This window comes from Neofelis nebulosa, chromosome 9, assembly GCF_028018385.1.
Source record: "Neofelis nebulosa isolate mNeoNeb1 chromosome 9, mNeoNeb1.pri, whole genome shotgun sequence".
NCBI lineage: Eukaryota > Metazoa > Chordata > Mammalia > Carnivora > Felidae > Neofelis > Neofelis nebulosa.
In genome coordinates this window covers 38,208,592-38,223,931 of record NC_080790.1, presented here as the reverse complement: position 1 = coordinate 38,223,931, position 15,340 = coordinate 38,208,592, and the positions used below count along the sequence as shown (strand labels likewise).

The following is a 15,340-nucleotide window of genomic DNA, read 5'->3' as shown; positions in this document are numbered from 1 at the left end:
ATAATTCACATAACATGTCACAGCCAGGTGGGATAAGGAGGGAGGACAAGGGAACAGAGTTTACCCTAATCCTAAAAGGACAGTGTGGAAACATTTATGGGCAGAGTTGCCAAGATTCATGAATCTGCCAAGCCAATGTCATTTAGAAGATAATTGGATCATTGAGAAAGAGGTCTGTGCACTGTGGACAGCACAAGATGGGATTAAAAAAAAATGTGTGTAACAATTAACACAGTGATTTGGCTCAGTGATTTAAAAAAAAAAAAAGAATCTGGTTTAGGTTCAACTAAACCATGTTTGAGTCATGGTTCCAGCATTTACTAGTTGTGTGATCTTAGATAAGTTATCTCTGTCAGCCTCAGTTTTCACATAGATGAAATGGGTCATACTATCTGCCTTAAATTTATTATAAAGACTAAATAAGACAATGAAAAGAAGCACCTGGTACGTAATAGTTGCTCAATAAAGGACGGGTGGGTTTTTTTTAAGTATTATTTCTAAGTTTGCATCTGAGAAAAATGATTTAATACAATGGTATAAGACAGGGACTTGCATCCTATGACCTGAAAGATAAATCCAGTTAAGCTCATTCATTTACATGTTTTCTATGGCCGCTTTCTCACAATAATGGGAGACAAGTAGTTGCAACAGAGACCCTAAGACCCACAAAACCTAAAATATTTACTAACTGGCTCTTTATAGACAATGTTTCCAGACTCCTAGTATAAGCGGCACTAGAGCCCTGTGTTTGGAGCTGACTGTCTTATACCCATTATGTGCAATAAAAGATATAGTAGAAATGCCTGGCATCCACCTTACCTACCAAAAGGGCTTTTGCTACTGAATCCAAAGGAAAGACAAGTTTCCATTGGCCTCTCAGAGGTGGAATAATGACTCAGTCAACAGGGAGAAGCCTCTGCAGACCATATGCCTCACCAGACCCAGTGGCCTGCCTATATATTTGAGTCCTCCTTGTTCTAGACCAAGCAGGGAAATGGCCCATCCCTGGAATCTGCCTATCTGCCCTGAGTACCTGGATCCAAGAGTGGGGCAGGCCCAATGGAGATGATGCTATACAAGGAAGAGCAGAGGTCTCAAAACTAAAATCACACTCTCCCAATCTGAAATAATCACTGAAACAGAAAGAAAAGGAGAGAAGTATCCATGGAGACTGGCATGGCTACACAGGACACTGTAAATACTTTCAGACACCAGAAAGACCCATGGAAATGGTGGAAAGAAATGACAGACTCTTTTTTTTTAATGTTTATTTTTGAGAGGGGGGAGGGACAGAGAGAGAGGGAGACAGAGGATCCAAAGCAGGCTCTGCGCTGACGGCATACCATGAGATCATGGCCTGAGCCGAAGTTGGACGCTCAACTGACTGAGCCACTCAGGTGCCCCCAAAATGAAAGACTCTTAAGAATATTGGAAGTCAGTGCCAAGGATGAGATGGGTCTTGGCAAAAATGGTGGGGACAGTCATGCCTTAATGCTGTTCTGCACAAGAGAGTCAATAAGAAAGAAATGGCCCATGGCAGAGAGTAGATACTACAATTAAACATGATAATATAAGAACTAACCCATGATTATTTGGGTTGTCTTCATGTTCAAAATGATTAAAGACCATTGGGTGAGGCCAGGTGTGATAAGAGAGGTGAGAGGCTTAATATCAGACATAAGGTGGCACCAAAGCACCCGCTCTGACTAAATGCCAGTCTCCTGTCTTGGAAAGATGACCAGCACAGAGGGCAAAGTGCAGTTGGTAAGGGCTTGAATGACTCAAGAGATGAATCTTCCCACTACATCCTGGCATTGCCAACTCCCCACTTCTGCTTGTTCCATTTTTGTGGGCCTGCATTGCCATCTACACCACCGTCACTCTTCTAGGTCCTCCCCCAGTGCAACTATTTCTGTAGTAAGTTTTCCGTTTATTAGGGACTTGAAGGAAGTTCTGTGGCCTGACTAGTCTTCTTGGAGAGACAGGGTTTGATACACGTATTGTGCAATATGCCTGCCTGACACAATAAGAGGTTTCACTTCCTAAGATGGTCAGGATGCTGCCAGGTTTGGGGTCCAGGCTATGGGGCTGGGATGAGACATGGCAGAACTGTAGAAACTACTACGTCAAGGGGCATTGCCCCATGGCTCCAAAATTTCCCTTGAGCAAAAAAGAATGGGAACTCATGCAACCTGGATGCTAGAAGATAGAGAAGTAGATTTGAGACTCCCGACCTCAATCTCAAGTCCTTAGAAATAGAATGGTTTAACTCACAAATGACGCTTGAGTCTCTTGCAGACCTCCCTTTCTGTCACTGGCTTTCACCCTCCTTCACTCAGCTTCTAATCACATCAACAGGCTGAAGGCATCTCTGTGTTCTCTGTCAAGAGAGCCCACAGAGCTATCAGACCACCAGGTCCTGCTGACCCCAGCATAAAGACTCTGAGGAAGGTAATAATTCCTTCAGTGAAGTTTGGGGACCAGTGTTAATTTGTAGAGTGAAGACTGTGGAAGCAAAACAGAAATGTCCATCAGGTTCCCTAGACAGGACCTCTAGTGTGTCTGCAGAAACAGCCATTCAATTTTATGAGGGTTCAGAGTTGAGAACTGACTATTGCTTACCAAACTCAACAAGAAATTGATGCACTGAACAGGAGGCAGCTTTTAGATTCCCTGGGGAACATACAACTTACCAAGGACGGCATTCTTGTGACCACCTTCCTGATATCAAGGTATTAGGAGCCTAATTAAGATTCAGAAGGCTGCTCGGTGAGCCAGTTTGTTGAGTGATGCTTGCCCCACAGTAAGGTCTATTTCCCTCCTACCTGGAAAAGTCAGGAACTCTCTCCTACGGACAACATAGAGCAAGCACAGTACCTGGCACATAGTAGGCACATACTTATTTGAGGGAAAACTGTCAAATTCCTGCGCACCCATGCAGGCAGCAAGTTTTACTGTCTCAGTTTGCATGCTAGGCACTGTGCTAGACCCAACTTTAAGAGTTCACAGCCTCCTGGGGCACCTGGGTGGCTCAGTCAGTTGAGTGTCTAACTTCGGCTCGGGTCAGGATCTCATAGTTGGCGAGTTTGAGCCCCGCGTCAGGCTCTGTGCTGACAGCTCAGAGCCTGGAGCCTGCTTTGAATTCTGTGTCTCCTTCTTTCTCTGTCTCTCCACACTCACACTCTGTCTCTCTGTCTCTCTCCCAAAAGTAAATAAACCTTAAAAAAAATTAAAATTAAAAAAAATTTAAAAAAAGAGTTCACAGTTTCCTAAGGGAACCAGATAAGCCAGCAAGGTTTCAATTCATTGCCATAATAAGTGTTATAATATAGATGTGCCAAAAGAAGTGGGGAAGGCCCCATTCCTAGATTCCATGCATAGTTTATGACCTGTCCTTCAATCATTCTACAAATGTGAGGGCTACCCTGGGCAGGCATTCTGCTGGTCTCTGAGTTAAACAAAGTTTGATAAAGAAAAAAGAATCCCATTTACAATAGTATCAAAAACAATAAAATAAATAGGAATAATTTAACCAAGAAGGTGAAAGACCTGTACACTGAAAACTTGAGACATTGATGAAAGAAACTGAAGAAAACCCAAATAAGTGGAAAGATATCCCATGTTTGTGAATTGGAATAATTAATACATTAAAATGTCCATACTACGGGGCGCCTGGGTGGCTCAGTCGGTTGAGCGGCCAACTTCGGCTCAGGTCATGATCTCACGGTCCATGAGTTCAAGCCCCGCGTCGGGCTCTGTGCTGACAGCTCGGAGCCTGGAGCCTGTTTCAGATTCTGTGTCTCCCTCTCTCTGACCCTCCCCCGTTCATGCTCTGTCTCTCTCTGTCTCAAAAATAAACGTTAAAAAAAAATTAAAATAAAATAAAATAAAATGTCCATACTACTTAAAGCTATCTATATATTCAATGCAACAACTATTAAAAATCTAGGGGCGCCTGGGTGGCTCAGTCGGTTAAGCGTCCAACTTCAGCTCAGGTCACGATCTCACGGTCTGTGAGTTTGAGCCCCGTGTCGGGCTCTGGGCTGATGGCTCAGGGCCTGGAGCCTGCTTCCGATTCTGTGTCTCCCTCTCTCTCTGCCCCTCCCCCGTTCATGCTCTGTCTCTCTCTGTCTCAAAAATAAATAAACGTTAAAAAAAAATTTTTTTTAAATCTAGTGGCATATTTTACAGAATGGAAAAAAAAAATCCTAAAATCTGTAGGGAACCACAAAAGATCCTGAATAGCCAAAGCAACCTTGAAAAAGAACAAAGCTGGAGGCATCACACTTCCTAATTTCAAACTAAACTACAAAGCCATAGTAACCAAAACAGTATGGTACTGGCATAAAAAGATATATAGAACAAAGGAATAGAATTGAGAGTCCAGACATAAGCCCATGCATATGTGGTCAGCTAATATTTAACAAGGGAGTCAAGAATACTCAGTGTAAAAAAGATAGTCTTTCTAATACATGATGTTGGGAAAACTGGATATTCACATGCAAAAGAATGAAATTAGAGGCCCCTAACTTGCACCATTTACAAAAATTAACTCAAAATAGATTAAAGACTTAAAAATAAGACCTGAAACTGTAGAGCTCCTACAAGAAAACATAGGAGGAAAGCTCCTTGGCACTATTCTTGACAATGGTTTTGTGGATATGACACCAAGAACACAAGCAACAAAAGCAAAAACAAACAAGGGGGACTATGTCACCCTGAGAAGCTTTTGCACAGCAAAAGAAACAATCAAAACAAAAAGGCAACCTCCAGAATAGGAGAAGGTATCTTCCATAATACAGGTAAGGGATTCATATCCAAAATTTATAAGGAACACCTATAACTCAATAGCAAAAATAAACAAATAAATAATCCAATTAAAAAAATGGGCGGAGGACCTCAATAGACATTTTTGCAACAAAGAAATTCAAATGGCCAACAGCTACATGAAAAGATGCCTAACACCACTAATCATCAGGGAAATTCAAATCAAAAGCAGAAGAGATATCACTGAGGATGTAGAGAAAAGGGAACCCTAGAGCATTGTTGGTGGGAATGTAAATTGGTACAGCCACTATGGAAAACAATATAGAGGTTACTCAAAAAATTAAAGATAGAACTACCACATGATCCAGGATTTCCACTTCTAGGTATATAGCTAAATGAAATGAAATCACTACCTCACGCATTTGCGCTCACAAATTCATTGCAGCTTTATTCACAACAGCCAAGACATGGAAACAGCATACATGTCAACCAACATATGAATGGGTCAAAGATATTTTATATGACACACACACACACACACACACACACACACACACACACACACAGAGGAATATTATTCAGCCATAAAAAAGAAGGAAATCCTGCCAATTGTGACCATATGGATGGACCTTGAGGGCATTACACTAGGTTAAATAAGTCAGACAGAAAAAGACAAATGCTTTATTATTCCCCCTATATGTGGAATCTTGGAGGAAGAGGAGAAAAAGAATAAGGAGGAGGAAGAGGAGGAAGTAGAGGAGAAGAAGGCAAACTCATAGAAACAGAGAAAAGAATGGGGAGAGTGTGTTTGGTCAAAGGATACAAACTTCAAGTTATAAGATGAATAAGTTCTAGGAATCTAATATACAACATGGTGACTATTGTTAACTATTCCATATCATATACCTGTACTTGAAAATTGCTCTCAGGGTAGATCTTAAATGTTCTCACCAAAAAGGATATATACACATAATTACATGAGGTGATGGATGTGTTGATTAACCTTAGTGGTAATCTTTTTTGCAACATATATGTATAGCAAACTGTTGTGTTGTACATCTTAAACTTACACAGTGTTATTTTTGAATCATATCTCAATAGATCTGGGGGGAAAAAACAGTCTAATAACTCTTGGAGATACCAAGACATATAGTTGCAGCTAGATAGTCTTATAAAAACAATAGTCCAAGGGCGCCTGGGTGGCTCAGTCGGTTAAGTGTCTGACTTCCACTCAGGTCATGGTCTTGGGTTTGTGAGCTCGAACCCCACATCAGGCTGTCTGCTGTCAGCACAGAGCCCACTTCGGATCCTCTGTCTGTCTCTCTCTGTGCCCCTCCCCTCCTCATTCTCATTCTCTCTCCCCCCAAATAAATAAATAAATAAATAAACTTTAAAAAAATAGTTCACATTTCAGAGTTAACAGAAAAATTATTTTGAGCAGAAAACATCTTATCTGCATTTTAAGAAGGAATTGTGCTCCTGAAAGCTTGACTTATTCACAATCTTTTCAAATACATTCTCAATCGAGGCTCATGCACTGTTCATCAAGCATTGATACTGATTACATTTGTAACTGGCTAGGGTACCAGCACCTGTTCTGAAAGGGTTGCATGAGCTTGTCTCCAAGGTTCCCCCAGCCCCATCAGGAGCCTAACCCCTGCATAAATATATTTTTTCTGCCCCATCCTAGGAGGTCACTGTCTCTCCAGAGGCTCCTATAATGGACCCTGAGCTCCCAAAGTAGAAAACAGCACCCTCAATACAGACTGGGAGGGTTACTGTCATTTCTTTTTACCCCTTAATCCATCTCCAAGTGGGAAGCCTCCTAAATTTAAGTTCAATGCATGAGTGAGGAAGCACATTTGGGTATGTATCTCTATGTCCTCCACTTTGCCCCCAGCGATCCCAAATTAAAACATTATTCTAACCTAGGAAAATCCTGTATTTTAATATTGACACCATTCATGTAATTGTTTTCAGGAAAACAATACATATTTGCATAATGACACATTTGCAAAGATGTGTCATCATTTGCTACCATTTGCCTTTCCATGGCCTAGAGAATTATTTCATTTTATCTTGTCCCAGAAGTTCCCATCAATTCTTTTTTTAAAAAACTTGATTGTGAAATTAGTTAACCAAAGGGGAAATTTCTCAGCTCTCTACTTCTGCTTTTAAAGAATATAAAAGAATGAGATTGAAATTGGCAAAGAGCAGATCTCTCGAGGCACAGCAGCCCACTCCGGGATTCTATTCTCTCCAGTCAGTCTTCATTACTCAGGTACAACTTGAACTAACTCTTCTTTATGACTCGATCCTAATCAAGTCTCTCTGTCCCTCTCTCCCTTCCTCTCTGCCTAAGGGCTGGGTTTTCTATAAAGATACCACACGTACTACTATGGTTATGATTTGTGAAATATTCTGGGAATGGGCACTGCTTATGTAGCAGCGGACATCTGAGAGATCAGTGTCAAAGCCTCTGCTCCAGATCTAACGAATACGCTCCGGGTTTGGGTTTGGGTTAGCAACTGTTTCTTCTGGACCCAAAGGAAGGCTCTTTCACACACTCACTCATTCATTCAAAGGCTGTTTCTCTGCATGCCTGCCATGTTGCAGGCGCTAAGGGAAATTCACATAAGAAGGCGGCCCTCGTGGGGACTGGCCTGGCAAGAAGTTACTCATTTTCTCCTCTTTACCCAGGTTTCTGAAATTGGCCATGGCAGCAGTACCTGAACTCACCAGTGAAATGATGGCTTACTACAGGTCAGTGGGGAGACTGAGACTAGCAATGTGAGCAGGGTTCCTCTTTCAAGAGTGGAGTGTTATCTGTGCTTGGAGACCAGATTTGTCCCCCAAACTGCCTCTTCCAGGGGCAAGTGGGGTTCCAAGTGAACCTGGTTTAAAGACATATTTCCCACTACAAGTCCAGCCTTGGGACCGCATAGGACATCCAGATGTGGTTGCTACAGGGGCTTCCTGCAGATGACAAACAGGAAAAAAAGATTCCAAGGGCACAGTACAGGGGACTCCATGGCAAAGTTTGGCTTGATGGAGAGCAAAAGTTCAGATGTTAACTGGGCTGGAAGTTAGGTCTCAGGCTCCAACAGAGAGTACAAAGGATATCTGCCCCGCCTCCCATGCTGCCCGTGTATATTAGCATAAAACTTGCCAACAGCTTTCAGTAGCTTTAAGAGACAGGCTATTTGCAGTTTCCTATTAATAGTGGAGACTGTTTGCAGGGAAGGGAAAACAAAACGTGTCTGGGAGACTAACTGAGCAATCTCTCTGTTTTTATTGCAGTGATGAGAATGACCTGTTCTTTGAGGCTGATGGCCCCGAAAAGATGAAGGTGAGACCGTGGGCCAAGCTCACAACTCCTGGAGGGACTCTGACATGAGAAAGGCTCCAGGAAAAGGGTTCTGGGCCACCTTGTTCCCGTGGCATTTTGTGACGGAAGGACTTTCACCTCTTCCAGTGAGGCAGATGCGGATGGCACGATATCGCTCCCACAGTCACTCACTGGGGCTTGGCGATGGTGGCCATGTTCATGGAGGGCGAGGAGGAATGGCTGTGGGGATAAAGTTTGCTATCTCTTGTTTGGAAGGCGGCCCCGGCTCCAGTGCATATTTAATTCTCCTTTTAAGAGAGGGTTCAGCCTACATTAGGCACTGAAGTCCTTGGGAGTTCATGTACATCTGCCCCCTTTAAAGGTAGAATAGCTTTTTGCTCCCTGGGATAGAGCTGATGACAATAAGATGTGGATGATGTAAACAAAAAGATGAATTGGGAGTTGAGAGAAAATCATTCACTTGCTATTTGACCTTAAAGAAGCCATTTCACCCCCTGGACCTCTGAAATATAAGGGGCATGCACTAGATGATCTCTTAGCTCCTGGCCTCCTGTAACCTTCAGTTCTGAAATACTGTCAGTGATAGCTAAGTTTATCCCAGGAAATGGGTGTTTCTCTGACTCTCACCTTTACCGAGAGCCATTTTGACGTTCAGGATGTCCCTTCTTTTCTGTATGAGGCCTAATAACTTTCCAAGGTGCCATCAACCCAGTCAGGTCAGTTGCACAGACTAGCAAGCAGCCACTTTTCTCTGACTTTTTTTTTTTTCTTCTTCAGTTCATGGCAGCTTCCTCTAGCCTAATAAGTCAGTCCCTATTGCTGTTCAAAGCCTATTTCTCTAAATGCTTTAAAACCAGTAACTGGTTTACTCCAGCCCTGAGGGGAGGTGGTGGGGGGCGGGGTGCTTCTCTGTCTGGCTCTTTCCCTGCTGTTCCTTCCACAGCCTGTCTCTCCCTCTGCCTCATCTGGAGCCTCAGCTCTGAGCAGGAACTTCTCTCACTCAGCTTTCCTCTGTGCTGTTAGAGGCCTCTTTAACTGTTGAGCATTCAAACCATTATCAGCCACCAGGGCAACCTCACTTAAGCCCTCATGCAGTTTTGCGGTTTCTCTGAATAACGGGAAAGTGGGAACGTATTTCACACATAGTAACCACTTGTAAAGTATTTGTAGAATGCTTATAAAACAGTGTTTAGAAAAAAAGAAAGAACTTGTATAGAATAATTAAAAACCTGTTGAATGAACATAGATGAATAGAAAATGTTATGATCACCATTCCTATGAAAAATTAAATATAGTGTTAGAGCATTAGGGACCCAAGAGGACACAGTTGAAGAAGGTATAAATTTATGGCCAGGTGGAGTAGTTTGTGAAGAAGATAAATGAGGCAGACATAGGTTTTATTCTAAAAGAATACCCTCTAGGCCATCAGAAAGCCCACAGTTCTGGTTTGGGTTCTGTCTCTAACTCACCATGTGTCCTTGGGTAAACCACTTAACCTCTATATGCTTCAGAGAGAAGAGAGTTTATCATTAGAAGCTCAGTTATCTCTAAGGCCCCTTCTACTTCTCTGATGTCAAAACGGGAGTTCTCTGGCCCAACCACCTTAACATACTCTCCTGGGTCTCTCCACAGGGCTGCCTCCAAAACCTGAGCCACAGTTTTCTGGGAGATGAGGGCATCCAGTTGCAAATCTCCCACCAGCCCGACGACAAGAGTCTTAGGCATGCTGTGTCGGTCATTGTGGCTATGGAGAAACTGAAGAAGATATCTTTTCCCTGCTCACGGCCCCTCCAGGATGAGGACCTGAAGAGCCTCTTTTGCTGCATCTTTGAAGAAGGTACTTAATGAGAACCAAGGGCAGACAGGAGATCTCTGGTCATGTCCTTTTCAGAGTCCATAACTCAACAGACAACTAACCTATCCTAAAGCTAAAGTCCTTCAAATGTAGAAGGGCCAGCAATGAGAGAAAAACAGAGAAGCCTAGAAACTAAATGAATTTAGTTGAAACTATTCTTAACACAAAAGCGCCATAACTATTCACATTTGCCAGTTACTCCACCATTCTCAGAGGTTTTCATCTGCACTACCTCCTGCAAGTCTCACACTGTCCCTGTTGGGCTAGTGTTATGGCCGTTGCCATTTTACGAGAGTAGCTCTATTGTTAGTCTGCAGCCGGCAATGGAACTGCAGCCCAAATCTACGTCTCATGATGCCAAGTCCAGAGTTCTCGCACACCCCAACTTCCTCCCCACCAGTTATAATCGAAGACCAGCTACACATGCTCAGATGTCCTCCAAAACACCAAATTCTGCTGCCTTACATCATCTGGCCTGCCTTTCCAATTTTCCTCCTAAACAGCATATATGCTCCACATTTCAGAACCCATCATCTGTGACACGTGGGATGACGGTTTTGTGTGTGATGCGGCCACACAGTCACAGGACTACACGTTCCGAGACATAAGCCAAAAGAGCCTGGTGCTGTCTGGCTCATACGAGCTTCGGGCTCTCCACCTCAATGGACAGAATATGAACCAACAAGGTAACTGGGGACGTTTTGATTCCTTTCTTGGCCTCCTGACCCTGTGCTAACTCTCCACATTTTTAACAAAGTAGTACAATAAGGCAAATTATGACCTAAGTGGAAAAATGTATAATGTATAACAGGTAAACATTTGTGTTTTGGTCCTAGCAAGACACCAGATTGATTCCCTTAGCATGTTCATTTTTTAGCAAGAGATGAGACTCTAAGAAATTAGAATGCTCAAGCACACCCAGGACCATTGTCCAGCCAAGTCTTTGAATGATAGTGTAATGTCAATGCTTCCATTAGAAAGGGGTCATTTGATGGACATGACCTAACTGCCTGTGGGTTCCTTTTTCCTGTCGTTGAGGTTGAAACTAGGATGGTGAAGAGATACTGTGTCCATCCGCATTCCCAACCCTGCCCCCTTAACCCAAACATCCTTCCCGCCCAATACCAGATGGTTCCTTGTAGGGAAATTTTACTGGCAAGCAGGAGCTTATCTCTCTCTACTGTAGCCAGCAAATGTTTCAAGTCTGGAGAGCCCATTAGTTGTGGGAATCCGCCTGGCACCTCACCACTGTGGCTGAACCCTGCATGCAAGAGGGCAGCCAAGGGAGCAGCTGAAAGGAGCAGGCTGTTCCCTTCCAAGGCTGCTGACCTTGGAGAGAGGCATCCCAGCCAGGCCAGGACGAACCTGTTTCTTCAGAACTGGGTTGTGAGCATGACCTCAAGGCCCCCAAATGAGATGGTGGTGACTAAGGAAGATTAAGATGAACGTCTCTTTGGAGCCACTTTTCCCAGCTAAGCCTCACCTCTCCCAAGTTCTTCCCACTTGTTGCTCCAGGTTTCTGAAACAGATCTGTGCCTGATTTCTTTCGGGAGCCCTGATCTACCTCTTTTCTTGCCTTGCACATTGATCAAATTGTTCTGCCCATACGGATGGGCACGCCAGTGGCCAGTCACAAAATGGCTTCCTTCTTTCAGCATTTAAAAATCAGACCCCCTAATTCTTCATTGCCACTGTGATGAGGCTCTAAGAAACCCCTGCAGACCTTCTTTCTAGAAAATATGAATCAAGCAACTAACCCTGCTACTGTCTGTGACAAGCCAAGTTATCCTGTCTGTTGGGCCATAAGAATCTTAGTGTGGGTTCCCACAGAAGATGTTAATTGTATGAGTCCTGGGCTCGAGGTCCAGTTGTTGGGCCAGCCCTGCATGGCTGTGCGTTCCTGACCACAAGGCCCCTTTCCGTTCTCTAGTGGTGTTCCGCATGAGCTTTGTGCATGGGGAGGAAAATAGTAAGAAGATACCAGTAGTGTTGTGCATCAAGAAAGATAATCTGTACCTGTCCTGTGTGATGAAAGACGGGAAACCCACCCTACAGCTGGAGGTGAGTACCAGGGGCTGAAGGCTTCCTAGGCTTCACTGAAGCACATTTAGCCCTCATTTATTTCCAAAACAACCACCTTTTTTGCTCAGAAAATCTGGGAGCGTATCTACTTGGTAATTTTGCATAAATGTAAATACATTTAATGTAACTACCAAATGTATGAAACTTTCACTCCCACCATGGAAAATTAAGTCATTTTGCTGATGTTATTATGTCCTGCCATTGTGACCACCCAACAGATTATACAGTGTTAGGGTTAGAAGGCTTATAACATTGTTAGGGCTACTCCATTTGGTAAATAACACCTTAGGAAATGAATCGATTCAAGGGAGCTGTCACCTGTCATCTCCTCCACTCTCAAAATCACCTGCCACCCCACCCCCTTAACCAGCTTTGCCAGCAAAAGTTTCAATTCTAAGTTGAAGTCATTCTAACCAGGGCCATAGAGAAAAATACAGCAAAAGTCCCTGGAAACTAGGTAGTCCTACAAGTTTTCACCTAATGTTCACTTTTTAATAGAATTCTCACTTATAGGGGCGCCTGGGTGGCTCAGTTGGTTAAGCGTCCGACTTCAGCTCAGGTCATGATCTCACAGCTCATGAGTTCGAGCCCCACGTCGGGCTGTGTGCTGACAGCTCAAAGCCTAGAGCCTGCTTCAGATTCTGTGTCTCCCCTCTCTCTCTAGCCCTCCTCCACTCATGCTCTGTCTCTCTGTGTCTCAAAAATAAATAAACATTAAAAAAAAATTTTTTTTTAATTCTCACTTATATTATGCTCCCTACCATTTGATACTAAGTTTCAGAAAAGAGAAAAAGCTCTCTTAGTCACTATACAGAAAGTTGGTATCACAAAGATAAATCAGGAGTCTGGATCCTGGTGCTATGACTCATCAGTTTCCTCTCTAGCTGAACAAGAGAATAACGCTACCTGAGTGTCTTTGTCCCTTCCCTCATAAAAATTCTTATTTCTGTTTTGCTGCAGATGTTAGACCCCAAAGTTTACCCAAAGAAGAAGATGGAAAAGCGATTTGTCTTCAACAAGACAGAAATCAAGGGCAATGTGGAATTTGAGTCTTCCCAGTTCCCCAACTGGTACATCAGCACCTCTCAAGCAGAAGAAATGCCTGTCTTCCTAGGAAATACCAAAGGTGGTCAGGATATAACTGACTTCATCATGGAAAGCGCTTCCTAAAGAGACCTTTACCCTAAAGAGAGTCCAAATGTGCTGAAAAACCCCTGCTGGCCGGCGGAAGGGGAATAGAAGGGTTTAAACATGGCCTCAGCCTGAACTTCACTATTATCTAATCAATGCACAGCTGCCTTCCTTAAATCACTGCTAAGAAGATCTGTCCGCCAGCCAGGAGGAATAACCCCTTCTTCCCAGGGCCAATCCTCAGGTCCCCTCTACTGAGCCAGGTCACCTTTATCTCTTCTACTCACTCAAAGCCACCCTGGCAGAAACCGTTACACTTTAGGTTCAAAGAAACCCTCTGTCCTTTGTGCCCAGCCTCTGATGAACAACCTCTTAACTATTTATTTATTTATTTATTGGTGGGTTAGTCTATTTAACTTAAGTCAAGAGGGCCAAGAAGCATCAGTATCTGTGAAAAGAGCCGAGCCTTCAATATCTATGAAATTAATTTAATTTGCACTGGTGTGCCATCTTTATACCAAGTCCTTTCACCAAGGCTGAAAAATGTATAAGCTCAGATTGTTTACAGAGGAATATTTATGAATGATTAAGTATGATCACTCTGCTTCAATGATTCTGAAATAAATTTCACTGAAAAAATATTTTTTTTTCTATGTGGTAATTGCCTTTTCTGGGATCTGATCCAGAAGAGTAAAGATAAATGGGGCCTTGAGAGTTCTCCTTGGGAAGCTGTAAGCCCAATCCTCATCTCTGAGCGTGGCAAAATACCTAGGAACATCACCGGCCAGCAAAGACAAGCCTCCCTATCCCTCCCCTTCATTTCCATTTTTCAAGAAAAGGATATTTGGTACACAAGTCTCATCTGAAGAACAGGATCAGCTGAAGTAAGGGAGGAAGGGTTGGTGGTTACAGCCACCAACAATTTCTCCACTCATTTATTCAACAAACATGTATTAGGGAAATGCTATGTACTAAGAGCTACAGAAACAAGACAGGTAAGGCATTTCTAGTTAGATAGGAGAGGCAGATATAAGGCAAAATATAAGGAGAGGCAAAAATAAGGCAACCTGGCAAAGAGAGGTAAGCTAAAGTATGAAAGGGGCAGACAGGAGGAGTGAAAACATCCTCTGTGAAGGACAGAGGGTCAAGGAGGACCGACCTATGAGTCAAGCCTAAAAGAATGAGCAGGATTCCTTGTACAGAAAAGAAGGGAAAGGGTACTCTCAGTAGTGGGGCCAGTATCATCAAAAGCATGGAGTGAAGAATAAAGAATGAATGATGCAAAGAGTAAACTTCCAGAATTGCAGAAGTCACCAGAAGCAAAGTCAAAACACCAAAACAACCTAGGGAAAAAATACTTGTAACTGTATCTCACACAAAGGGATAATTTGTTTAATATATAAAGAGTTCCCTCAAAAGCATTAGAAAAAACATGAACATAAATCCAACAAAACAATAGGCAAAAATCTAACAAAACAATGTATTAACAGGCAGTCCACAGAAAAGGAAATACTATTAGATCTTGGACAGAGTAAAACATGCTCAACATAACTTATAAGAAAATTGAATTAACAGTACTTTGAGATAACAGTGTTATCCTATCAGATTACCAAAAATCAAAGTTTAACAAGACACCCTGTTGGGAAGACTGGGGAAACCCCCACTCTAAGATACTACAGGTGGGAGTATAAATTGGTACAACTCATATAGAGGAAAATTTGATAATAACTATGAAAATACAAATAAACAACCCCTTTGGCCCAGCAATTTCATTCATGGGGATTTATCCTACAGGTGAAAATATACCCATGTGAAATGATACATGATCAAAATTACTCATTTCACATCACTTGTAAAAGCAAAAGATTGGAAATAACCCAAGTGTCTATCAATGGGAGCCTGGCTAAATGAATTATGAGACATCGATACAATAGAATGCCATTCTATATGCATTCTATAATGCAGCCATAAAAGAATCACAAAGCATTCCACACCAATATGTTGACTACAGTATAGCATTAATAAACTCTTGTCATATATTGCATTTAATGTAACTGGCAATAAAGCAGCAGAGGAAAGTGTCTATATCTGCAGGCAGCCTGACCTAGAATGAAGCAAAGCCTTCCTAAGCTTAGTCTTGGATGGAAAAGCAAAGG

At 42.7% G+C, this 15,340-nt stretch overlaps 2 protein-coding genes across 9 annotated transcripts in view; one reads left to right on the top strand and one right to left on the bottom strand.

Annotated features, from left to right (window-relative positions):
• The window catches only part of LOC131484750 (interleukin-36 gamma-like), a 174,764-nt gene that overhangs the window by 90,046 nt on the left and 69,378 nt on the right, over nt 1-15,340 (bottom strand). The gene's annotated exons all lie outside the window — the stretch shown is intronic.
• Nucleotides 7,016-13,825, top strand: IL1B (interleukin 1 beta). The gene is made up of 6 exons (XM_058683327.1): nt 7,016-7,530; nt 8,068-8,116; nt 9,749-9,953; nt 10,496-10,657; nt 11,902-12,032; nt 13,014-13,825. The coding sequence occupies exons 1-6, from the start codon at nt 7,484-7,486 to the stop codon at nt 13,221-13,223; spliced, it is 804 nt and encodes a 267-aa protein (XP_058539310.1). The 5' UTR covers nt 7,016-7,483; the 3' UTR covers nt 13,224-13,825.

What these genes read in the sequence shown, in the direction of transcription:
- IL1B (XM_058683327.1), top strand. Translation starts at nt 7,484, where the DNA reads ATGGCAGCAGTACCTGAACTCACCAGTGAAATGATGGCTTACTACAG. An exon ending in ATGGCCCCGAAAAGATGAAG is followed by an intron (nt 8,117 to 9,748) that starts GTGAGACCGTGG and finishes GTCTCTCCACAG; the next exon opens with GGCTGCCTCCAAAACCTGAG. An exon ending in ACAGAATATGAACCAACAAG is followed by an intron (nt 10,658 to 11,901) that starts GTAACTGGGGAC and finishes TCCGTTCTCTAG; the next exon opens with TGGTGTTCCGCATGAGCTTT.